We start from the raw sequence: 25,498 nt of genomic DNA on the forward strand, positions 1-25,498 counted from the left end.
GACTATGCATGTGTGTGGGTGGGAGGAAGGATTGGGACTTGTTTTGCTGTTGTTGCTTTGTTGCTTGTTGTGTTCTGTGTTGTTCTGCTGAGCATCATGGGTATTCTATGTGGGCACCAGAATGTGTGGTGGCATTTGTGGGCTGCCCCCAGCACACCCTTCGGTATGTTGGTTGTTGACATAAATGATGCATTTCACTGTATGTTTTGATGCACATATGATAAGTAAACTTGTATCTTGAATCTTCAAGGGTGAGTTGCAGGGGGTAACTTCCACTTCCAATCTGTCAGCCCTTCATGTGCTCGCACTTTGAGATGGAAGATTTTGTAACCTCCCTCAGACAGTTCAAGTTTCATCTGACTGCACACACAGTATATACCAAGCGAAACACCAGTCCTCCTGACCTTGGGGCACCCACAATACACATATCACACACACAGCACATAAAATAAATATTACCACAAATAAGTTAATAAAATAGAATTCAAAATGCATGTAGTGAGCAGCACAGGTAAACAGTAAACAATTATCAGTGCAGTAAACAGGACTGTCCTAGCGACGAGACCTCAGTGGCAGCAGTTCATCATTAGCAGAGAATTCACTCAGATGAACTCTGAAGTTCCTATTATGATATTTGATTACTTAGTGGATAAAGTGGAAATGATATCAGGAAATACACTCCAAGCAGTGCTGCAATTAAAATTATATACTCTTAAAACGCAATATTTCAATCCCATTATTCTCCTGGTCACAAAGATAGCTCAGTGAAACACGACTGCTTGGAATCTGTTATCAGACTGGTAGATGGGTTTATGTGAACTACATTAAGTTTTTTGACAAGGTCGTGCAAAGTAGATTGGTCCAGAAGTTTAAGGCATAAGAAATCCTGGGCATATTGGCAAACTGGCTCCAAATTTTCTTGGTGATAGGAGACACTAAGAAAATGTGCGTGTACATCTCACTGGAAGTCTAAAACAAATGGGGTACCACAGAGATCGGTGTTGAGATCTTTGCTACCTTTAATATCTAAATGACTTGAATAAGAATGTGTATCTCTCATTAGTAAGTTTGCAGGCAAACATGAAAATTAGTGGTACCGTAGATAACAAAGAAGGCTGTCTCAGAACGCAGCAAGTCTATTGCTCCCTAAAAGTGGCAACGCAAGTAGATACGGTGGCAAAAGAGACATTCCTGTTTTCATGTGTCGGGCAGGATGTTGAATATAGAAATCAGATTTCAGCTGTATAAAACTTTGGGTAGAACACATTTGGAGTATTGTGTGCAACTCTGGTCATCCATCAGAGGAAAGATAGGGAGCTTTTGGAGAGGATACAAAAGAGATTCAGCAGGAAGTTGCTTGGATTGGAATATATTAACTGGACGAACTTCGATTGTTTTCTCTGAGGGTCAGAGAATGAGGGATGACATGAAAGAAGTAAAATAATTATGAGAGGCTAGATATTGTAAATAGGATGGAAATGTCAAATACTAAGGGCATAGCTTCAAGGCAAGAGGAGAAAGGTTAAAGGAGACTAATGAGTGAGGTTTTTTGTTACACAGAGAGTGTTCAGTTCCTGGAGCCTGCTACCAAGGGGAATAATGGAAGCAGATATGATAACAATGATTTAAAAGCACATGAACAGACAGGCCATGGTGGGATGCAGACCATATGCGAGCAGATGGAATTAGTTTATAGTGGCATCATGGTCCACGTGGACATTGTGGGCTGACGAGTCTATTTTTGAGCTGTACTGTGTTGTAGGACATAGGTTAGCTGGAAAGTTGGTCAGAGCTTTGGCAGATAGAATGTAATCTGGTGAGTGTGAGTAATGCACTTTGGGAAGTCAAATGTTAGTCGGACACAGAGATTAAATGACAGGGACAGAAGGAGTGTGATGTACAGAGAGACAGTGGACTGCATATCCATAACTCCTTGAAAGTGGTGACAAATGTGGACAGGGTGGTGAAGAAGGCGTTTGGTTTGCTTGCCTTCATAGGATGAGACACTGAGTATAAGACATCATGTTGCAACTACTGTATACAAAACGTTGGTTTGACCCCACCTGGAAAATTGTGGGCAGCCACACTACAGGAAGGATATAGCAGCAATAGAAAGAAGGCAATGAAGGGATTCACCAGTTATCAGGAACAGAGGTCTGTGGTTATCATGAGAGATTGAATAAACTGAATTCGTTCCCAACAGAATGTAAGAGTCTGTGTGGTGATCTTATTTAGGTTTATAAAATTATGAAGGACAAAGATAGGATGAATAATTTATGGATTATACCAAAGGAATGAAGATTTCCCATATGTTGTACCACCCAATGTCAGTTATATAACACCTATGAGTTATGTAATCCATACATGAAATATTTAAACAACACACACAAAATGCTAGAGGAGCGCAAAAGGTCAGGAAGCATCGATGGAGATGAATAAACCGTCGATATTTTAAGCTGAGACCCTTCATCAAGACTGGAAAGGAAGGGGAAAGAAGCCAGAATAAGAAGGTGGTGGGAAAGATTAGGGTTTGCTGTAAATTTTTGAAGAACAGAGTTCATTAACTGTACCAATATTCTTTCAAAGAAATATGTCAATGGCAGAAAAGAACAAGTGAAAGACCACCAGAAGAAAACTTTACAAAGATTTCAGTGCGTTCTAGGAGTAACAGCAACTGAATGAAAATTTGGCAGCTGTTCTTATGTATGCAAAGCTATCGTGTTTAATCCAATAACAATATTACATTTGAAATAAGCAGCCAACAATAATAATATTAATTTGTTTTCTCTAGAGTTGCTATATTTATAATGGTTTATACCGAAAACAGTTAACTTCATGTTGCATGGCTTATCTCTACCTTCTTCCATTTGCTGACATTAACTCAATTGCAGCTGTGGAAGACATTGACATAATTGGAATACTGAATCCCAAAATGAGCAACATTTAACCATTTGAATGTCAAAATCTACAAGTCAATCCTTAGTTCCACAGGCTGACATGAATTTTACAGCTAATGCCATTACTGTGTAAAACCAGGTGTGCAGTGAAAAAGGTGTCCAACTGGAAAATGTGTTATTTCATCAAATTGATTAGATTAAAATTGACATCGATGAGCTGAACAGAAAGGATTTAAAATTTGCAACCTGCAATGTTAGCCAAGCTACAATTAAAAAAATATTATTTTGTCAATCAAAATAAATAAGTAAAGGAACTTATATTCTGGAAAAAAAATTGGGAGCTTAATAATGTCCCTGTTTAAGTTTTTGTTCTCTTTTGGCTGGCTTCCTCTTGGCACAACCATGGGAAGATGCTCAATTATTCAATTGTTCTTTGTCTGCAAGTGGCCAAATGCAACTTGTATAGACTGGGTTGAAAGAGATCCAGACAGAAAGGAGACAATGATGGTTAAACACAATTAACCGGACATCCATTAACATAGCATTGCTTTCCTCTCTCAGAATAGTGACCTGCTGTCATCTAAATCACTATGCAATCCTGCTATGAGTAGATGAATTCCCGCCAGTCAGTCGTTCTTTACTCCTGTGTACTATGTTTTATAAAATGCTTGCTGTGAGGCTGCTCCAGGTTGCTGATTTTAACTGACTCCCTTGATAACAAGTTGATGCTGTTTGATGGATTAACATGCACTTATGTGCAATTACTTCTACTGGTGGAAGTCCCTGGAGAAATGGATCCTTGCAAAATGCATATGCCTTGGCTACATCTAACCACCAAATTATAGCTTAGAAAATGCTGAATAAAGAGAGGATTGACGCAAACAAGAGAATGGCTCCACTTAAATTCAAGTGGCAATTGAATAAACATTCAACGTCCAAAAAATATTCCTCGAAATGATATGTACAGATCCAACCCAGTGCAATTGTTGCTTGATTTGATGACTATTTGCTTAAGAACCTGCCACGGTAGTGTAGCGGTTAGTGAGATGCTATTACAACGCAGGGAGTTGGGAGTTCAATTCCGGCATCATTCATAAACAGTCCCTGTGAACTGTGTGAGTTTCCTCAAGGTGCTCCAGTTACCTCCCACAGTCCAAAGGCGAACTATTTTGTAGGTTAATTGGCCGTTGTAAATTGTCCTGTGATTAGGCTAGTGTTAAGAAGGTGGGATTCTGGGCATCACAGCTCGTTGGGCTGGAAGGGCCTGTTCTGCCCTGTATCCCTAAATAAATAAATAAATAACTTCTATAAGCTGTGGTTTGGCTGTTTAAAGTCTAAATTAATGAACAGACAATGATCTATCCAAGGTTTGGATTCATTCTCTGTAAACTAATACCAAGTGTCAACAAGAACAGTGCACAGAATTAATAAATAGCAAATGGATTTATATCTTCTCAGACACACATTAACACAAGGCATGGGTTCAGATTCAGAAATCCTCTGCCAGCTCTATTAAAGATAAAATTTAAATTCAGAGAAAAACAGATTAAACATACAAAACAGTGTGAAAATATAATTTCTGCCTCTGTCATCTCAACTAGCAGCGGCTCTCTCACAGCCGGCAGTAACTCAGTGGGACAGATTGTTCTATAATTAATTTTGATATGTGAAAGTTGCAAATCACAGAGAGAGATCTCAAAAGATAATCAAACATATGAGGACCAGTTGCATTCCCTTGTGCTCTGAAGGTTGAGGAAAGTTCTAATGAGGTTTAAAATTGAATTCAAAAGAGATATGCAAAGGCTTCTTTATCTTTGAGTGAGGGGCTTGGAAAAGGAGTTGGGGGAGGTGCGGAATAAAATCATAAGAACGTAAGACACATAGAAGCAGAGTTAGGCCATTCAGTCTATCCGGTCTGTACTGCCCTTCCATCCATTTATTACACCTCTCAACCCCATTCTCCTGCCTTCTCCTTGTAACCTTTGACATGCTTTCCAATCAAGAATGTATCAAACTCCAGTTTAAAAGTTCATTAGAAAGAGGTGGCATAGGGTCAGAAGGTGTTGAATCATTATAGAGAGAGCTAAGGAACTGCAAGGGTAAAAAGACCCCGACTGGAGTTGTATACAGACCCTCAAACAGTAGTAAGGATGCACCCTACAAATTACAACAGGGGATTGAAAGTGAATGCCAAAAGGGCAATGTAACAATAGTCATGGGGGATTTCAATATGCAGGTAGATTGGGGAAATCAGGTTGGTTCTGGATTCCAAGAGGGCTATATAGAATGCCTATGAGATGGCTTTTTAGAGCAGCTTGTTGTTGAGCCCACCAGGGGATCAGATATTCTGGATTGGGTGTTGTGCAATGAACCAAAATTGATTAGAGAGCTTATTTTGTGTTTAAGGTAAAAAGAACCCTTAGGGCAAAATGATCATAATATGATCTAATTCACCCTGAAATCTGAGAAGGAGAAGGTAAAGTCAGATGTATCAGTATTACGGTGGAGTAAAGGGAATTACAGAGCCATGAGAGATGAGTTGGCCAGAATTGTTTGGAAAAGAACACTGGCAGTTTGACGGCAGAGCAGCAATGGCTGGAATTTCTGGAAGCAATTTAGCAGGCACAGGATATAAAGATGAAAAAGTACTCTAAAGGCAAGATGTCACCGCCGTGGCTAACAAGAAAAGTCAAAGCTAAAGCCAAAGCCAGAGGCTGAAGGGTTGATGGACAGGACATATAGAGAGGTAGTTACACCCAAGGTGCAGGACACAGGAAACTGGGTGACAGTCAGGAAGGGGAAAGGGGTTAAACAGCCAGTACAGAGTAACCCTGAGACCATTCCCCTCAACAACAGGTATGTTACTTCGGATACTGTTGGGGAGGGGGATGATCTAACAGAGGAAAGTCACAGTGGTTGGGTCTCTGGCACTGAGTCTGCCTCTGTGACTCAGAAGGGAAGGAGGAAGAAGAGGTACGCTGTGGCAATAGGGGATTCATTAGTTAGGGGAATGGACAGGAGGTTCTGTGGGCAAGAACAAGATTACCGGATGGTGTGTTGCTTCCTGGGTTCCAGGGTTCGGGATACCTCGGTTAGAGTCCTCAGCATTCTTAAGTAGCAGGGGGAACAGCCACAAATTGTGGTCTATGTAGGTACCAATGACATGGGTAGGATGAGTGATGAGGTTCTGCAGAGGGAATTCAGGGAGCTTGGTGCTAAATTAAAGGGCAGAACCTCCAGGGTTGTAATCTCAGGATTGCTACCCGTGCCATGTGCGAGTGAGGCCAGAACTAGGAAGATTATACAGTTTAATACATAGCTAAAGAGTTGGTGTAGGAAGCAGGCATAAGATTTTTGGATCATTAGCTCTCTTCCAGGGAAGGTAGGACCTGTACAAAAGAGATAGTTTGCACCTGAACTGGAAAGGGACTAAAATCCTAGTGGGAAGGTTTGCTAATGCTGCATGGTGGGGTTTAACCTAGAGTTGCAGGGAGATGGGAAGCAGAATGCCAGAACAGTTAGTGCAGAGGTCGTGAAGGCAGACGTTGGAAAGACCTCAGACAAAGTTAGGGATCAAAAGGTTGAGCATGGTGCGACAAAATCAAAGGGAACATAAAAGCCAAAGACAGAGCATATAATAGAGCAAAGATTAGTGGAAAGCTAGAGGATTGGGAAGCTTTTAAAAACCAACAGAAGGAAACTAAAAAAGTTGTTAAAGAAGGTAAAGATGGAAAACAAAGATAAGGTGAGGTGAGGGCCACCGTTGGTCAGAGTCGACCATGGATATTTCATCCTAGCTGTCTAGATATGCAAGCCTGGGCAGTACGATATGGAGAGCAAGCTGTTGCCAATTTAACAAGCTCCCCCTCTTCACGCATCTGATGAACTCAAAGGAAGGGCAGAGCCCAATACATTTTGGTACCAGTGGTGTCGCAGGAGTTTCCAGTCAGCATTGACTCAATGTAGGACTGCCTTAGGGACTCCAGCTCCAGAGTTTTCCCTCGGGGTTTACTCCCAAAGCCTTTCCCATCAGTGGCTATAGCTGCAAGGCAGCGGAAGTTTGAGATCAGAGTTTTCCTTCTCTTAGATAAGCTGGCAATAATATGAAAGTAAGCTAGCCAATAATAATAAAGAGGATTCCAAAAGTTTTGTCGATATATAAAGTGTAAAAGAGAGGTGAGAGTGGATATTGAACCACCAGAAAACAATGCTGGAGAGGTAGTAATGAGGGACAACAAAATAGCAGATGAACTGAGTAAGTATTTTGCATCAGGCTTCACTGTGGAAGACACCAGAAGTGTGGTGGAAGTTCCAGGTGTCAGAAGGCATAAAGTGTGTGAAGTTATCATAACCAGATAGAAGGTTCTTGGGAAACTGAAAGGTCTGAAGGTAGATAAGTCACCTGGACCAGATGGTATACACTCCGGAGTTCTGAAAGAGGTGGCTGAAGAGACTGTGGAGGCATTAGTGATGATCTTTCAAGATTCACTAGATTCTGGAATGGTTCCAGAAGACAAGAAAATTGCAAATGTCACTCCACTCTTCAAGAAGGGAGAGAGGCAGAAGAAGGGAAGCTATAGGCCAGTTAGTCTGACTCCAGTGGTTGAGAAATGTTGGAGTCGTTTATTAAGGATGAGGTTTCAGGGTACTTGGAGGCATATGATAAAATAGGCTGTAGTCAGCATGGTCTCCTCCAGGGAAAATCTTGCCTGACAGAGCTGTTGGAATTCTTTGAAGTAACAAGCAGGGTAGACAAAGGAGAATCTGTTGATGTTGTGTGCTTGGATTTTCAGAAGGTCTTTGATAAGGTGTCACACACAAGGCTGCTTGACAAGCCATGAGCCAATGATATTACGGGAAAGATTCTAGCAATAGGTAAAGCAGTGGCTGATTGCCAGGAGGCTAAGAGTGGTGATAAAGGGAGCCTTTTCTGACTGGCTGCCGGTGACTAGTGGTGTTCCACAAGGGTCTATGTTGGGACCAATTTTTTTAATGTTTTACGTTGATGGAATTGATGACTTTGTTGCAAAGTTTGCAGATGATTTGAAGATAGGTGGAGGGGCAGGTAGTTTTGAGGCTACGGAAGGACTTAAACAGATCAGGAGAATGGGCAAATAAATGGGAGATAGAATACAGTGTCGGGAATTGTATGGTCATGTACTTTAGTAGAAGAAATGAAAGGGTTGACTATTTTCTAAATGGAGAGAAAATACAAAAAACTGAGACACAAAGGGACTTGGGAGTCCTTGTGCAGGATTCCCGAAAGGTTGATCTGTAGGTTGAGTCTGTGGTGAGGAAGGCAAATGCAATGTTAGCATTCATTTCAAGAGGACTAGAATATAAAAGCAAGGATGTAATGCTGAAACCTTATAAAGCACTGGTGAGGCTTCACTTAGAGTATTGTGAGCAGTTTTGGGCCCCCTATCTTAGAAAAGATGTGCTGAAACTGGAGAGGATTCAAAGGAAGTTCACAAACATGATTCCAGGATTGAATAGCTTAGCATACAAAGAGCGTTTGATGGAGCAGGGCCTGTATTCACTAGAATTCAGAAGAATAAGGGATGACCTCATTGAAACCTATCGAATGGGGAAAGGCCTTGATAGAGTGGATGTGGAGAGGATGTTTTTTCCATGGTGGGCGAGCCTAAGACCAGAGGACACAGCCTCAGAATAGAGGGATGTCTTTTTAGAACGGAGCTGATGAGGAATTTCTTTAGCCTGAGAGTGGTGTATCTGTGGAATTCTTTGCCACAGGCAACTGTGGAGGCCAAGTCTTCATGCATATTTAAGGCAGAGGCTGATAGGTTCTTAAATCGGTCAGGGAATGAAGGGACATGGGGCTGAGAAGAAAATTGGATCAGCCATGATGAAATGGCAGAGCAGACACGATGGGCCAAATGGCCTAATTCCGCTCCTATATCTTATGGTCTTATGGTCTAAATACAGTATAGCCAATAACTTGGCCTCCACAGTCGTCTGTAGCAATGACCTCCTTAGATTCACCACCCTCTGGCTCAAGAAATTCCTCCTCATCTTTATTCTAAAAGGTCGCTCCTCTATTCTGAGGCTGAGAATAAAAAGAAACCAGAAAAGAGATGATTTTCTTCAAATTAAGTTGCAACTTGAAGGAAGTTGTCACAATGGCGGGGCATTGGTAGCAAGGGTGGACCTAAATGCAAGACACATCTTGAGAGGTTACTTAGATTGAGTTTATTGTTCGATACCAGGAGAGCAAGGCAGGAGCAGGAAATAGCGAACTGGAGAAGGACTCAGGACTACGACTAGGCTGGGACCGAGGGTCTGGGCTTGGACTCGGAATCAGCTCCCAGAACTAGAGGAGACATGAAGAGGCTGGACTCCGAGCCAGAGACTGGGCAAGGACCCAGTACCTGGGTCTTGCCTCGGGCTCGGACCCCAGAACCAGGCAAGGACATGACATGGGCTAGGGAGAGGAGGAACATGGGAACACAGAGCCTTGGTCTCAGGCGAGCAGGTACATGGAACCATGGACACATACACAGAACACAGAGTCGGGACCCCTCCTTGGGTACAGGACATAGGTCCGAGACTCATGACCCTCCACGGGGCAACGGCAAGACGGCCTGACCCACCCCACAGAGGCGAGGACAAGACACGACAAGACATGACCCCCCGCGGGGCAACAGCAAGATGGCCTGACTTACCCCACGGAGGCGAGGACAAGACAAGACAAGACATGACTCCCTGCAGAGCAACGGCAAGACGGCCTGACTTACCCCACGGAGACGAGGACAAGACAAGACAAGACCAACACGAATGAACACCAGACAGTACCTATCCAGCTCTGGTGATGGAACTAGACAGAAGTGCAGGCGGGGGCTGCAGACGAGGGCTAGAGGTGAGAGGGGCAGAGAAGGGATACAGACAAGGGGGTAGGAAAGGAATCACAGACCGCCAGGGCCAGGACTTGACTCAGAACTGAGAAGCCGCCAGGGCCAGGACTCAACTTGGTGCTTGAATGCCGCCAGGACCAGGACTTGACTTGGTGCTTGAATGCCGCCAGGGCCAGGACTTGACTTGGTGCTTGAATGCCGCCAGGGCCGGGACTTGACTTGGAACTTGAATGCCGCCGGAGCCAGGACTTGACTTGGAACTTGAATGCCACCGGAGCCAGGACTTGACTTGGAGCCTCCGGGTAGCGGCGAGCTCTGGACTCGGCCCGGGAACAGTGGACAGCGGTTCTTGATTCCCTCCGGCATGTTAACTGACAGACCCACCTCGGTGAGGAAACTTTGCAGGTTCGCTTTGGCGAGGTAACTGGACAGGGTTGCTCCGGTGAGGAGAGGCGAATTACTGGCACTCGCTTCAGCAGGGACTAGGCTTGCTCCGGCCAGATGACATTGGCACGCTGTGACTTTAGATGACTTTGCAGACGCTCCTGCGCCGAACGGCTGAAAGCCAGAGACTATAAACTACCGGTTCAGTTGAGTGTTAATTGCCTCTAATCACCAAAGTCGAGGGACACGGGGAAACAGGGAATCAACAGTCCGGATTGTAACACAAACAAGGTCAATTTAAAGGGACCCCAATCCGGACCATGACGGAAGTACTTTTTCCCTGCAAAGCAGAATGGAAAGCTTTACATCTCAGTGCAAAGACTGGGTTGGGTGAAAATTTAAAGACAGAAGAAAATAATATTGTTGAACAATTATATTAAAATCGATGAAGTGAAGAGGCAGAATTGGAGGATGTACACGTCACCCAAGTTAATCTCAGACCAGGCTAGCTGGTTGAGTGGCCTTCTGGTGTGTACTGTTCTTCATTTTATGTTTGACAATCAAACAAGTCTAGGTAGTGTGTATTTAATGCAAAAGAAAAAGTAAGCAAACGCTACAAATCTAATATAAAAACAGAGAATGCCAGAAATGATCATCAGGTGTCATCTATGCAGAGAGAAGCAGAAATAATCTTTCACCAAAACTGGGAAAATTTTAAGATAAAACAAGTTTAAGATTAAAGTTCAATGGCAGCATTTATTTTGTTGGAGAGAGATTGGTAAATGTTAATTAATTACTGCTTTTTAAATGTGTCAAGCTTGATTAAGTGTTTTAATTATTATTTTAAGATATTGTATATTCTAAGTTTTAGATCTGTAGCTGCCAGCAGATGTGGTGGATGCCGGTTCAACTTCAATGCTTAAGAGAAGTTTGGATAAGTACATGGATGGGAGGGGTGCAGGTCGATGGGACTAGCAGAATAATAGTTTGGCATGGACTAGATTAGATGGGCCGAATGGCCTGTTTCTGTTCTGCAGTGCTCTATGGCTCTATGTCAAGGAAGTATGCGTGATAACAATTTTTGTTTAACATTTCTAACTTATTGACAAACTGCATAGACATTGAGGTACCATAAACTTTCTTTAGTGTCCATATATTCAGAAACTGCACCCCATTGCACATGAACTCCACAGTTCCTTTTAAACTAAAGTACAGCTGCCCTATTTGCTCAGGGATGATTTTAAATGCAGTGCCACTTTGAATTTTCTGCTCTGGCTTTTGATGAAAGGACTGTCCACAGGCCTTGCTGACTGGCAGATGCATATATAGAGGAGCAGTGAGTGTGGATGGCTCAGAGCTCGCTGAAAGATGCTGTACTGATCTTTCCATCAGGTTGAATGTGTGGATAAGTGGAATATTGCTCTATGTAATTTAGTCCACAGACATCAAAAGAATCAATTTTGGTGCCAGAGTGCAATGCTCTAATTATAGGATTACTGTCTAAACTTTAATCTCTTGCAAACTTCCTTGTTGAGAAATCCTGCAACCACTTAATGCAATAGGATATTCATAAATAATCAAGAACAAAATTATAATCCGTACTGATATATAAAGTTCTCAGCTCTTGACTTCAAGTGCAATTAGATACAATGTGATATCCTTTCCTTAGGTACCACAACTGTGAATAAATATCCTGATTATTGTTGTGAATTAATCAACCTTTTTCTTTCATCGATTAATAATTATAGCAATACCAATGTAGACCGGTTGGGCTGAGTGATAGTTTGTGCAATACAATCCCTTCGTAAAACATAGGGGAAATTGGGGATTAAAAATAACCATGATTCAAAGATTGATTTGAGAAAATACCTATCAACTTTCTGCAGTAAGTCAAGTATCACCTGCAATACCCATGAATACACTAGTGGGAAATTAAGCAATTGCTGAGACCTGGCTCTTTGGACCAGCTAGAACAGGAATGTACCAGCTAGAACAGGAAGGAGAAGGTTATTATTGTTCTGCTTATGTCATTAATTCACCAGTGCACATAAAGATAAAAAGTGAAGTAGGATTCTTCTTTTTTCTCCTATTGCTCTTCTCAGAGGAATGTGAACAGGAAATAAATGGACTGCCGAGACGCAACTCACTTACCTGGAAACCATATTTTTATTGAAATTACTCCAAGTTTACTGAACTAGGTAGATAGTCAGTAAGTTCCACAGTTTGTTAATACATGAAAATGACAATAGATTATTAGATAGATAGGTAGATAGATACTTTATTGATCCCACAGGAAATTGCTGTATCACAGTAGCAGACATCCCACCTCTCCCGGAAGTTCCGGGAGTCTCCCGCATATTAATAGTGGCTCCCTGATGCCCGCAAATTATATACAATATCACGGAAATCGATTTTTTGAGAGCGAGTGAGAGAAAGCAAGCGAGAGCGAGCGAGAGAGAGAGAGAGAGTGCGCGAGTGAGAGCGACCACAAGAGAGAGAGAGCGCACGAGAGCGACCACAAGAGAGAGAGAGCGCGCAAGAGTGACCACGAGAGAGAGAGCGCAAGAGAGCGCGAGAGCGACCACGAGAGAGAGAAAGCGCCATGGCAGAGTGTTCCAAAAAAAAAAGAAAATATAAAACGTACGTCTCCCCAGACTACCCTAAAGTGTACCCCCGCCTAACAGGGGTCAAAAAGAATGACAGTGTTGCTCGCTGTGCTGTTTGCAACAGTGACTTTTCTATTGCCCATGGTGGGTTAAGACCGTAAAAGACATGTTGAGGTGACGTTATTTAAACTAGCTGGCTGGCCGCTAAGGAGCTACTCTATTGCAGACATCCCACCCCTCCCGGAAGTTCCAGGAGTCTCCCGCAAATTGATGGTGCTACCTCCCTGAAATGAGTTTTTGCAGGGTGGGATGTCTGAAGTAGCATTACAAAGTGTACAGATATAAATATTAGAAGAGAAGTAGGAAGAATAAAAAATTAAAAAATAAGTTAATTCCCCAAATCAAGTATTGTTCAGTCAACAGTCATCCTCAGTTATGCTGTCTGAGGTGGGACCATGAACAGTCTTTATTCACTTGCCGGACAACTGGATCAAGGAAGGCAAATTCCTTGATCAAGGAAGGTACTTTCTGGAAGTACCTGAGTGAATTAATATTCTTTCTTTCTTTCTTTTTAAATCTTTTTATTAAATAAGTATACAAAAAGGTAAGCCATATAGACACTAATACACTGTTAGAATATAATAAAATTACAGAAGATATTAATACAAAAAAAAACTACAAACAATGTAATTTAAACATAACATACCAAGGTAACATAATAGTATACTAATTTTATATATATATCAATAGAGAAAAGGAAAAAAAAACCCAAAAAAAACCCACCGTGCAACTAACTAAAAGCAAAGCAAAGCAATGGGCTAACTTGAAACCAAACAGAGTTAAACTTAAAATCACGTCCTCAATCCCGACCTCCATTAAAAACAGTGAAAAAAAACAAGAAGGGTATATATTACATTAAATGAAAATATTGAATAAAAGATCTCCAAGTCTGTTCAAATTTAAATGAGGAGTCATAAAGATTGCTTCTAATTCTCTCCAGATTCAAGCATAATATCGTCTGAGAAAACCAAAAAAAGGTAGTTGGAGCATTAAGCTCTTTCCAATGTTGTAAGATACATCTTTTCACCATTAAAGTAAGAAATGCAATCATTCTACGGGCTGAAGGGGAGAGATTACTGGAAATTTTAGGTAGTCCAAAGATAGCAGTAATAGGGTGAGGAGAGATATCTATATTCAATAGCTTAGAGATAATATTAAAAATGTCTCTCCAAAAAGTTTCCAAAGTAGGGCAAGACCAAAACATATGAGTTAAAGAGGCTATCTGCCCCGGACATCTATCACAAAAAGGATTAATATGAGAATAAAAGCGTGCTAACTTATCTTTGGACATATGTGCTCTATGAACAACTTTAAATTGAATTAGGGAATGTTTAGCACAGATAGAGGAAGTATTGACTAATTGTAAAATCTGCCCCCAGTCATCCACGGAAATGGTAAACCCCAATTCCTGTTCCCAATCTACCCTAATCTTATCAAATGGAGCTTTCCTAAGTTTCATAATAATATTATAAATCATAGCCGATGCACCTTTCTGACATGGATTAAGGTTGATTATAGTATCTAAAATGTATGTAGGAGGAAGCATTGGAAAGGAAGAAAGTATAGTACTTAGGAAATTTCTAACTTGTAGATATCTAAAAAAATGTATTCTTGATAAGTTATATTTATTAGATAATTGTTCAAAAGACATAAGGGAACCATCTAAAAATAAATCCAAAAACCGTGAAATACCCTTGGTCTTCCAAGTTTGAAAAGCACAATCCTTAAAAGAGGGAGAAAAAAATATGTTACCTAAAATAGGAATCGCTAACCCAAATTGATTAAGATCAAAAAATTTTCTGAATTGAAACCAAATACGCAAGGTATATTTAACTATCGGGTTAGACACCTGTTTAAGGCGTTTCCAATCAAAAGGAAGAGAGGAACCTAAAATAGAGCCAAGTGTAAAACCCTGAACAGATTGTAATTCCAATACTACCCATTTAGGAATGGATAGTATATCCTGGTCCAGTAACCAGAATTTCATATGTCGAATATTAATTGCCCAATAATAAAATCTAAAGTTAGGTAATGCTAAGCCTCCATCTCTCTTAGCTTTCTGTAAATGTATTTTACCCAGTCTCGGGTTTTTATTCTGCCAAATAAATGAAGAAATTTTAGAGTCAACTTTATCAAAAAAAGATTTTGGAACAAAAATTGGTAATGCCTGAAATATATATAAAAATTTTGGCAAAAAAAACATCTTAACTGCATTAATATGACCAATCAAAGTTAAATATAAAGGAAACCATTTAGATGAAAGTTGAGTAATATGGTCTACTAATGGTAAAAAGTTAGTCTTAAATAAATCTTTATATTTACAAGTAATTTTAATCCCAAGATATGAAAAATAATTATTAACAACTTAAATGGAAATTTATAATATAAGGGAAGTTGTTTATTAATCGGAAAGAGTTCACTCTTGCTAAGATTTAATTTATAACCTGAAAAAAGACCAAATTGTGCTAATAACTCTAAAACAGCCGGGATGGTTTTTGAGGATTAGAAATATATAAAAGTAAATCATCAGCATAGAGTGATAATTTATGGGACTTTAAGCCCCGAGTTATCCCAGTAATATTTGGAGATTCTCGAATGGCAATTGCAAGAGGTAATTAATATTCTTTATATGGGCCTTTATCCTTACAAACCCATTCTATCATTCACAGTTCCTCTTACCAGTGAAAGGAAATTATAACTTTAATTAAATTTCTGTATTTTCCTCGAACAGATATTCTTATGCATGGACCTCCTTGGTTCACAGGTCAAGTTCAAGTTCAAGCCTACTGTCATTGCAACCACATACTCATTATACTGTCAAACAAAACAATGTTCCTCTAGAGCAAGATGCATAACACAGTACATGGAGTTCATACACAATATATAAAGTAGTGTCACCACAAAAAAAAGGTGCATTTATGACGCAAGTTAGAAAGTAAACAGGTGCTTCATACATGATGAGACCTGGGTGGTGGCAGGGAGTTCAGTAGTCTCACAGCCTGGGGGAAGAAGCTGTTTCCCATCCTAACAGTCCTTGTCCAAATGCTAAGGTACCTCCTGCCTGATGGTAGGGGGTAGGGTGTAAAGAGATTGTAGAATGGATGGCGGGGGGAGGAATCATTGACAATGCTGAGGGCCCTGCATATGAAGCGCTCCTGATAAATATCTTGGACGGATGGAAGAGAGACCCCAATGATCCTCCTAGCGGTCCTCACAATCCTTTGTAGAGTCTTGCAGCCAGATCAGATGATTATACCCTCTTTATACTGAGAGCTTTTATTTCACATATCGTAACATAAGAAACATCAGTAACCTGCACAGCCCTGTGAGTCTCTCCATGATTCAATATCATCCTGTGCCTCTAGTTCATTCTTCTGACTTTTCATCATACTCCCTGAGCCCCTCTTAGTCCAAATGTCTACTGATGGCAGTGTCAAATATACTTAATAAGGGCATCCACAGCTCACTGAGGTAAAAACATTCAGAGACATACAGCCCACTGCATGGTGAAACTTCTCATCTCGGTTCTAAATGGCTTTTCCCTTAATTTCAAATGCTGCTCACTAGTTCTAGAATTTTCAGCCAAGGGAACCATCATTCCTGCATCCAGGTTTAAAGAATTTTGTTTCTTCAATGTGACCTCCTTCCATTCTTCTATTCTGCTTAATCTCTCCCGGGACCAGTGGAACAAATCTCTGCTGCACTCCCTCCATGGCAAGTACATTCTTTGGAAGGTAAGGAGACGAAGCTGTACGCAGTACTCCAGGTGTGTGCTCTCATCTAGGGACTATGTGATTGCAGTAACGTATCTTTACTCCTCTTGTAAACAACTTTTTGCCATTCTAATTGGTAACATCCTCAGTAGATTCGTCAAAATTTTTTATTTCTGTAAATCCATGCTGACTCTACTCAATGTTTTTATTACATCCTTCTTTACAATTTCCAACACTTTCCCCACAACTGAAGTCAGGGTAATACGACAGCATTTCCATGTTTTCTCTTTCTAAAACAGTGGGATCACATTTCTTTCTTCCCACCCATAGGAACAATTCCAGAATCTGTAGAAATTTAGAAGTTGATTCACGGCACATTCACAATCTTTGTACTCAGGTTTTTCAAGACTGGCATGTACTATGGACCATCTGAGTTATCAGTTTTTAGTCTCAGTAACTTCTCTAGGTTTTTTAAAACAATTCTTATTTTCTTTACATCCTCATTCTCACTGGAGTCAGTCTGTCAATCCAGTTTAAACATTTTCTGTCCTCTAATGCTTCTAATCCCAAGACCAAGTTTCATCCAAGACACTTAATAGAGCAACTCATCCCAAAAGACAATCTTGTAAACATACTCTGCCTCATAACATCCTTCCTGGAGAGCATGGACCAAAATTGCATTCAGTCCTCCAAATGCAGTCTTGCTGAAGCCTGCCTAATATCTACTTGGAACATAGAACAAACAGGACAATAACAGGCCTTTCAACCCACAATGTTGTGCTGAACTAATTAAACAAGTAATTAAAAAACGAACAAATTCCTTCTGCCCACACAATGCACATTTCCTCCATTCTCGGCACATTCATGTGCCTATCTAAGAGCCTCTACTCCCACACCTGGCAGCACATTTCAGCCACCCACCACTCTGTGTAAAATAAATGGGCCAGAACATGCTGGAGTGAGATATCTTGTGATGTACACTTACTTAAACATTTCCTGAACGATACAGCTGTAAACTATTATTGCTATACACTGCCAGGGAAACGTACTTGATGTTGACACTATAAAATCAGCTAAAGTGCATAAAAAGAGGTGCAAATGGGTCCAATTTTTCATCTCAGCCGTTAAGCTTTAAAATCACTAAGCTGAATTTTATACATTGTGTCGCTGTTGACAGAGGGGAAGATTTATGTGGGAGAAAGGAGTAAGTGAAAATCCTGAAGAAAAAAATGCCCTGTATGCTAACGACCCAGGAAATGTGAGGAAAATTGATCTGTTCCAGGTTAAACAAATTCTTAAAAGCAGAATGATGCTTTGGATTTCTTTGAACAAATTTCACAATGAAATTATTGCATTAATAAATCATAAGTAGCATGCCTTTTTAAAAAAGCAATAAAGAAATTGCATTTGAGCCACTCATGCATAAGAAAGATGCCTTGGATGCATTTATAATTAAATGTAACAGGAAAGTGTGTAAGACAAAATAATTTCTTCTTTTATTAACACATTTTCTGCAAAAGTAATCACAGTAAGATAAGTCAGAGAATGCTCAGCTTCGATAGATCATATTTTAGCTTACAAAATGCAATCCATGTACCTTTTGCTAAAATCCATATCCTTTAGCAGCTACAAGGTTTAATTGTGGTAATGAGAAGACTGAACAAGTTCACACAGTGGTCAATTAAGTTGAATGAGTTTGTTAAAGGCTATCGTCATGGCTTTCAAGTTTTGCAGTCGCAAAGTTTCATTGCTTGATTACCTGTAAATGTGGCACAAATTTGAACCTGACATTTACTCACCAAATACTTCGACCCATAGCTTACTGAATAAATAAGTATGCTCACTTTGCCCTGTTTTGCTTGTTTGTATGAAGGTAAGGTCAGAAAACACCCTCCACCACCTCCAGTTTAAATTCCATGCAGAATATTTAGGAGGATCAAGAACCAAGAACCAAGGTGGTTTACCTATTTATGCAAGTACTTCTCTGACAATAGATGTGTAACTGCCTAATGTAACATTGTATGGAAATACAAGATAACACTGATGCAGACATGTTTTATACATTTAACAAGGTGCTTTATTAATGCAACAGAGTTAGTCAGTTTTTCAATGTTCGTCGTCAGCCGGGTCATACTGTCCACGAACTCCCTGTTGGTTCGCTCCATATGCTCCAGTATTTGTTTTTTTTAGTTTTAAGTCCTCCTGCACGAGAGCCAAGAGCAATTCCTTTAAAGTTTTTCTGCTCTGGTACTGGACAAACGCGCACCAAGTCTACCGTTTCCTCTTCGCTTGTTTTCTGTGTGTCCTGCGCATGCCCAGTAGGAGGAGATTCGCCCAAATATCCGTCTAATGTGGACAGAGATATTTTGAAAAACGCTTAGTGTGGACACCTGTCATTTTTACTCGAAACCAGTGTTTTCAAAATTATCCAGCATAGCCTCAGTGGCCACTTTATTAGGTACACCTGCTCATTAATGCAAATATCTAATCAGCCAATCATGTGGCAGCAACTCAATGCATAAAAGCATGCAGACATGGTCAAGAGGTTCAGTTGTTGTTCAGACCAAACATTAGAATGGAGGAGAAATGTGACCTAAGTGACTTTGACGTTGATGTTGAATGATTGTTGGTGCCAGAAGGGGTGGTTTGAGTATCTCCGCAACTGCTGATCTCCTGGGATTTTCACGCACAACAATCACTGGAACTTATATAGAATGGTGCGAAAAACAAAAAACATTCAGTGAGCAGCTGTTCTGTGGGCAAAATTGTCTTGTTAATGAGAAAGGTCAGAGGAGAATGGCCAGACTGGTTTAAGCTGACAGGAAGGCAACAGTAATTCAAGTAACCTCACATTGTGACAGTGGTGCACAGAATGGGCGCTCATTGCTGAACACACAACACATCCAATCTCGAAGTGGATGGGCTACAGCAGCAGAAGACCACAAACATACACTCAGTGGCCACTTTATTAGGTACAGAAAGCACCAAATATTATACCCACTGAATGTATGTTTATATCAGATTATAAGTAACCAAACACACTAACAAAGGATGACCACACCAGACATTTGGTTAAAGAAGGAAATCAGCCTGATGTACAGGGCTGAGATACAGTATGTGAACCTCATTATGGTAACTCCCACCGGCATTTTAGACAGCAAAGATTTGTGATTCCTAGTAGACTTTTATTAGTTGCTTTCCTAGGATAGAAAGTTTCTCTAAGGTGTTTTTTTCACTGCCTCAAATGAATGCAGTGGTGCATATTTTTTCAGCCTTCCCCTGTGCAAAAGTAGCTTTCTTTCTCTCATCCCCATTATTTCTACGATCTCAGTTTTCCCAGTGCATGCTGAATTATCCTTGTATATTGGTGAGGTTTTTACAATTTTCTACTCACATTGATTTTCTTTTGGAAAGTGATGTGCTGAAAATGGCTGATAATTGATCATCTATGTTAAAACTGCACTACTATAAAAATAATTACTGCTCTCAGCACAACATCTCCCGAAGAAAGAGAATTCCTGCAGGGACCGATAAATAAGTCTGCTTCTAAGAAAATAATCTTCAGGAAAATATATTGCCTATAAAATCTCAGAATGAACAACGTCTATATTACACCTTTGATATCACAAGACATGCATTGCATAGTGATATTATCAAAGAAAATGTCAGAATAGACACAAGTAGATATTAAGCACAAGAAACACATGAAAATAGGAGCAGGAATAAGCCATCAGGCCCTTCATCTTGCTCCACCGTTTAATATCATCACTGCTTATCAATGCTGGTCTCAACTCTACTTCTATGATAGTTCTCTAACCCATTCTGGTTTTCAATCCAACAGATAGTTTATCTATCGCTGCGTTAAATTCATCTAATGATCCAGTTTCCACCACCACTACAGCTTAGAATTCCCAAGAGTCACCACCTCTGAGAGAAGAAATTACTATGTCCCTCATTTTAAATCACTGGCCCCTTATCATTGTGTGCAAAAACATCTAAAATTAATCCTGTCAATTAAGATCTGTTAACCGGATAGCAGTTATCCCATTAAGATCTGTTATATTTGAAATGTCACCCCTCATTCTTCTACACTTAAAGGAATATAAACCCAAACTGTTTAATCTCTCATGGTAGGACAATTCCCTCATCCTGGGAATTAACCTGGCATTGCTCCTTGGTACCACATCTAATGTTATTATATATTCTTTCAGGTAAGGAGACCAAACCTATATGTGGTATTCCAGGTGAGTGCTCACCACCACGCTATACAGTTTAACTGCAACCCTTTTTACAATGAAGGGTAAAATGCGATTTTCCTTCTCAACTATTTGAAGGATATGTCTGTTACCTTTGGTGGTTCATGCACTGAACACCTAGATCCCTCTATACCTCACTCACTCAGTCTCTCAAGATTCAAGATAGTTTATTGTTATTTTTCAGTACACACGATTAAAGGAGAACAAAACAAAATATCTCTCTGGGTCTGATGCAGCATAAAAAATACAATAAGCATAATAAAAAATAAAAAAACAATATAAATATAGAAGCACAACATACAAGTAACTGTTATACACATAGACTGATTGAATGTACATAGTGATACTAGGTGATGTGGTGGCAGGATTGGTGGGGTGGGTTAATGTATGCTGAGAGAGACTGCATGCTGGATACCAACAAATGTTTTGTGTAAGTCATCTTGGGGACCACAAGCTCCCTTATTAATTCTTCCTCATTACACATTGATGAAGGAAGAGCAGTAGATAAGACATTTGTGAAGGAAGAGCAGTAGATGTAGTGTATATGAATTTCAGCAAGGCATTTGATAAGGTACCCCATGCAAGGCTTATTGAGAAAGTGAGACCCATCTGGTGGCATAGTGGCATCAGCGCCGGACTTCGGGACGGAAGGTGCTGAATTCGAATCCAGCCGGCTCCCCTGCACGCTTTCCATCCGCGCTGGGTTACAAGCTGGTGATCGCTTTGGAAACTCACCCGGCAGAAGGCAATGGCAAACCACTGCTGTAACTTGTCTCGTACGCGGTTCCCCACTACGTCAGAGAGGCGTGGAGGTAAATCATCCGCTAACCAGAGAAACTCCGGATGCAACATACCTTTCCTTTCCAAGGAGGCATGGGATCCAAGGGGACATTGCTTTGTGGATCCAGAACTGGCTTTCCCACAAAAGGCAAAGAGTGGTTGTAAACAGGTCATATTCTGCATGGAGGTCGGTGACCAGTGGTGTGCCTCAGGGATCTGTTCTGGGACCCTTACTCTTCGTGATTTTTATAAATGACCTGGATGAGGAAGTGGAGGGATGTGTTAGTAAGTTTGCTGATGACACAGAAGTTGGGGGTGTTGTGGATAGTGTGGAAGGTTGTCAGAGGTTACAGAGGGACATTAATAGGATGCAAAACTGGGCTGAGAAGTGGCAGATGGAGTTCAACCCTGATAAGTGTGAAGTGGTTCATTTTGGTAGGTCAAATATGATGGCAGAATATAGTATTAATGGTAAGGCTCTTGGCAGTGTGGAGGATCAGAAGGATCTTGGGGTCCGAGTCCATAGGATGTGCAAAGCAGCTGTGTAGGTTGACTCTGTGGTTAAGAAGGCATATGGTGTATTGGCCTTCATTAATCATGGAATTGAACTTAGGAACCGAGAGATAATGTTGCAGCTATATAGGACCCTGGTCAGACCCCACGTGGAGTACTGTGCTCAGTTCTGGTCGCCTCACTACAGGAAGGATGTGGAAACCATAGAAAGGGTGCAGAAGAGATTTACAAGGATGTTGCCTGGATTGGGGAGCATGCCTTATGAAAACAGGTTGAGTGAACTCGGCCTTTTCTCCTTGGAGCAACGAAGGATGAGAGGTGACCTGATAGAGGTGTATAGGATGATGAGAGGCAGAGACTTTTTCCCAGGGCTGAAATGGTTGCCACAAGAGGACACAGGTTTAAGGTGCTGGGGAGTAGGTACAGAGGAGATGTAGGGGTAAGTTTTTTACTCAGTGAGTGGTGAGTGCGTGGAATGGGCTGTCAGCAATGGTGGTGGAGGCAGATACAATAGGGTCTTTTAAGAGTCTTTTGGATAGATACATGGAGCTTAGGAAAATAGAGGGCTATGGGTAAGCCTAGTAATTTCTAAGTTCAGCACAACTTTGTGGGCCGAAGGGCCTGTATTGTGCTGTAGGTTTTCTATAGTTCTGTCTTTACATTAGGCCAAATCCAAAATCGCCCGTTCCTGGGTAGACTCTACAATGTAATGCTCTAAAAAGCAATCCACAAACGCTTCTTCAAATAACCTGGTCAGTTTGATTTGTCCAATCCAGATGTAGATTAAAATAATTGCAGTTCCCTTCAAAAACACCCTGGGTACTTCCCCATTTATGCTCTGACGTAATGATAAGTCACATTTTGGGAATCTATAGACTCCCACCCATGTCCTCCTTCCCTGAAAGGAAAGGTTAAAAGTTTGAGAGAGCCATGGTTTTCAAGGGATATTGGAAACCTGGTTCGGTAAAAGAGAGATATCTACAACAAATAAAGGCAGCATGGAGTAAATAAGGTGCTTGAAGAATGTAAAAAGAATCTTAAGAAAGAAATTAGAAAAGCTAAAAGGAGATATGAAGTTGCTTTGGCAAGTAAGGTGAAAATAAATCCCAAGGGTTTCTACCATTATATTAATAGCAAAAGGACAGTGAGGGATAAAATTGGTCCCTTAGAGAATCAGAGGGGACAGCTATGTGTGGAGCCAAAAGAGATGGGGGAGATTCTGAACAATTTATTTTCTTCGATATTCACTAAGGAGAAGGATATTGAATTGTGTAAGATAAGGGAAACAGGTAGGGAAGTTATGGAAACTATGATGATTAAAGAAGAGGAAGTACTGGAGCTTTTAAGGAATATAAAAGTGGATAAGTCTCCAGGTCCTGACAGGATATTCCCTAGGACCTTGAGGAAAGTTAGTGTGGAAATAGCAGGGGCTCTGACAGAAAAATTTCAAATGTCATTAGAAACGGGGATGATGCCGGAAGATTGGCGTATTACTCATGTTGTTCCATTGTTTAGAAAGGGATCTAAGAGTAAACCTAGTAATTATCGGCCTGTGAGTTTGACGTCAGTGGTGGATAAAATGTTGGCAAGTATTCTTAGAGATGGTATATATAATTATCTGGATAGACGGGGTCTGATTAGGAACAGTCGACATGGATTTGTGCGTGGACGGTCATGTTTGACAAATCTTATTGAATTTTTTGAAGAGGTTACTAGAAAAGTTGACGAGGGTAAAGCAGTGAATGTTGTCTATATGGACTTCATTAAGGCCTTTGACAAGGTCCCACATGGAAGGTTGGTTAGGAAGGTTCAATCGTTAGGTATTACTATTGAAGTAGTAAAATGGATTCAGCAGTGGCTGGATGGGAGACGCCAGAGAATGGTGGTGGATAACTGTTTGTCAGATTGGAGGCTGGTGACTAGTGGTGTGCCTCAGGGATCTGTACTGGGTCAAATGTTATTTGTCATATACATTAATGATCTGGATGAAGGGGTGGTAAATTGGATGAGTAAGTATGCAGATGATACTAAGATAGGTGGAGTTGTGGATAATGAAGTAGGTTTTCCAAGCTTGCAGCAAGATTTAGGCCAGTTAGAAGAGTAGGCTGAAAGATGGCAGATGAAGTTTAATGCTGATAAATGTGAGGTGCTACATTTTGGTAGGACTAATCAAGATAGGACATATGTGGTAAATGGTAGGGCATTGAAGAATTCAGTAGAACAGAGGGATCTAGGAATAATGGTGGATTTCCCTTGTTTTGGATCTCCCCCTCCCCCTCCCACTTTTAAATCTCTTACTAGCTCTTCCTTCAGTTGGTCCTGACGAAGGGTCTCGGCCTGAAATGTCATCTGTACTTCTTCCTAGAGATGATGCCTGGCCTGCTGCATTCACCAGCAACTTTGATGTGTGTTGTAGGAATAATGGTGCATAGTTCCCTGAAGGTGGAATCTCATGTGGATAGGGTGGTGAAGAAAGCTTTTGGTATACTGGCCTTTATAAATCAGAGCATTGAGTATCGGAGTTGGGATGTAATGTTGAAATTGTACAAGGCATTGGTGAGGCCAAATTTGGAGTATTGTGTACAGTTCTGGTCACCGAATTATAGGAAAGATGTCAACAAAATAGAGAGAGTACAGAGAAGATTTACTAGAATGTTACCTGGGTTTCATCACCTAAGTTACAGAGAAAGGTTGAACAAGTTGGGTCTTTATTCTTTGGAACGTAGGGGCTTGATAGAGGTATTTAAAATTATGAGGGGGATAGATAGAGTTGATGTGGATAGGCTTTTTCCATTGAGAGTGGGGGAGATTCAAATAAGAGGACATGAGTTGAGAGTTAAAGGGCATAAGTTTAGGGGTAACATGAGGGGGAACTTCTTTACTCAGAGAGTGGTAGCTGTGTGGAACGAGCTTCCAGCAGAAGTGGTTGAGGCAGGTTCGATATTGTCATTTAAAGTTAAATTGGATAGATATAGGGACAGGAAAGGAATGGAGGGTTATGGGCTGAGTGCAGGTGGGTGGGACTAGGTGAGAGTAAGAGTTCGGCACGGACTAGAAGGGCCAGAATGGCCTGTTTCCGTGCTGTAATTGTTATATGTGGTTATAATTTCATCCCAAACAGAATCCACACCACACATTCCTTTATATCAAGACTCATCACTGCTCCCCAGTAACTTCTTCCATTAACAAGAGCCCCTCCTTTCCCCTTTGGCCTGCTCTTTGGTGCAATGTATAACCAGGAATATTGAGCAGCCAGTCCTGGTCACTCTGTAACTGTTTTCCTTTAATATTTATTACATTATGCATGCTGTGCTATTAACTCATCCATCTCATTACAAATGCCACATGCATTCAAATAAAGAATGCTAAGCTTTACTTTTTTGCAGTTATTTGCAACTCGAGATTTGTTCTTTTCTG

General features: G+C 40.8%; 1 protein-coding gene across 4 annotated transcripts in view; it reads right to left on the reverse strand.

The window, feature by feature from the left end:
* The window catches only part of plcl5 (phospholipase C like 5), a 268,767-nt gene that overhangs the window by 185,184 nt on the left and 58,085 nt on the right, over positions 1 to 25,498 (reverse strand). For 3 of the 4 annotated variants that reach the window (XM_063038099.1, XM_063038102.1, XM_063038101.1), the window contains one exon: positions 21,524 to 21,825. The exons of the other annotated variant lie outside the window; for it this stretch is intronic. In XM_063038099.1, coding sequence (XP_062894169.1) covers positions 21,524 to 21,751 — 228 coding nt within the window. In that variant the 5' untranslated portion in view covers positions 21,752 to 21,825. Of the gene's footprint in view, positions 1 to 21,523; positions 21,826 to 25,498 lie in introns of those variants that run through there. 4 annotated transcript variants of the gene reach the window in all.

This window comes from Mobula hypostoma, chromosome X1 (genome assembly GCF_963921235.1).
Source record: "Mobula hypostoma chromosome X1, sMobHyp1.1, whole genome shotgun sequence".
Taxonomy (NCBI): domain Eukaryota; kingdom Metazoa; phylum Chordata; class Chondrichthyes; order Myliobatiformes; family Myliobatidae; genus Mobula; species Mobula hypostoma.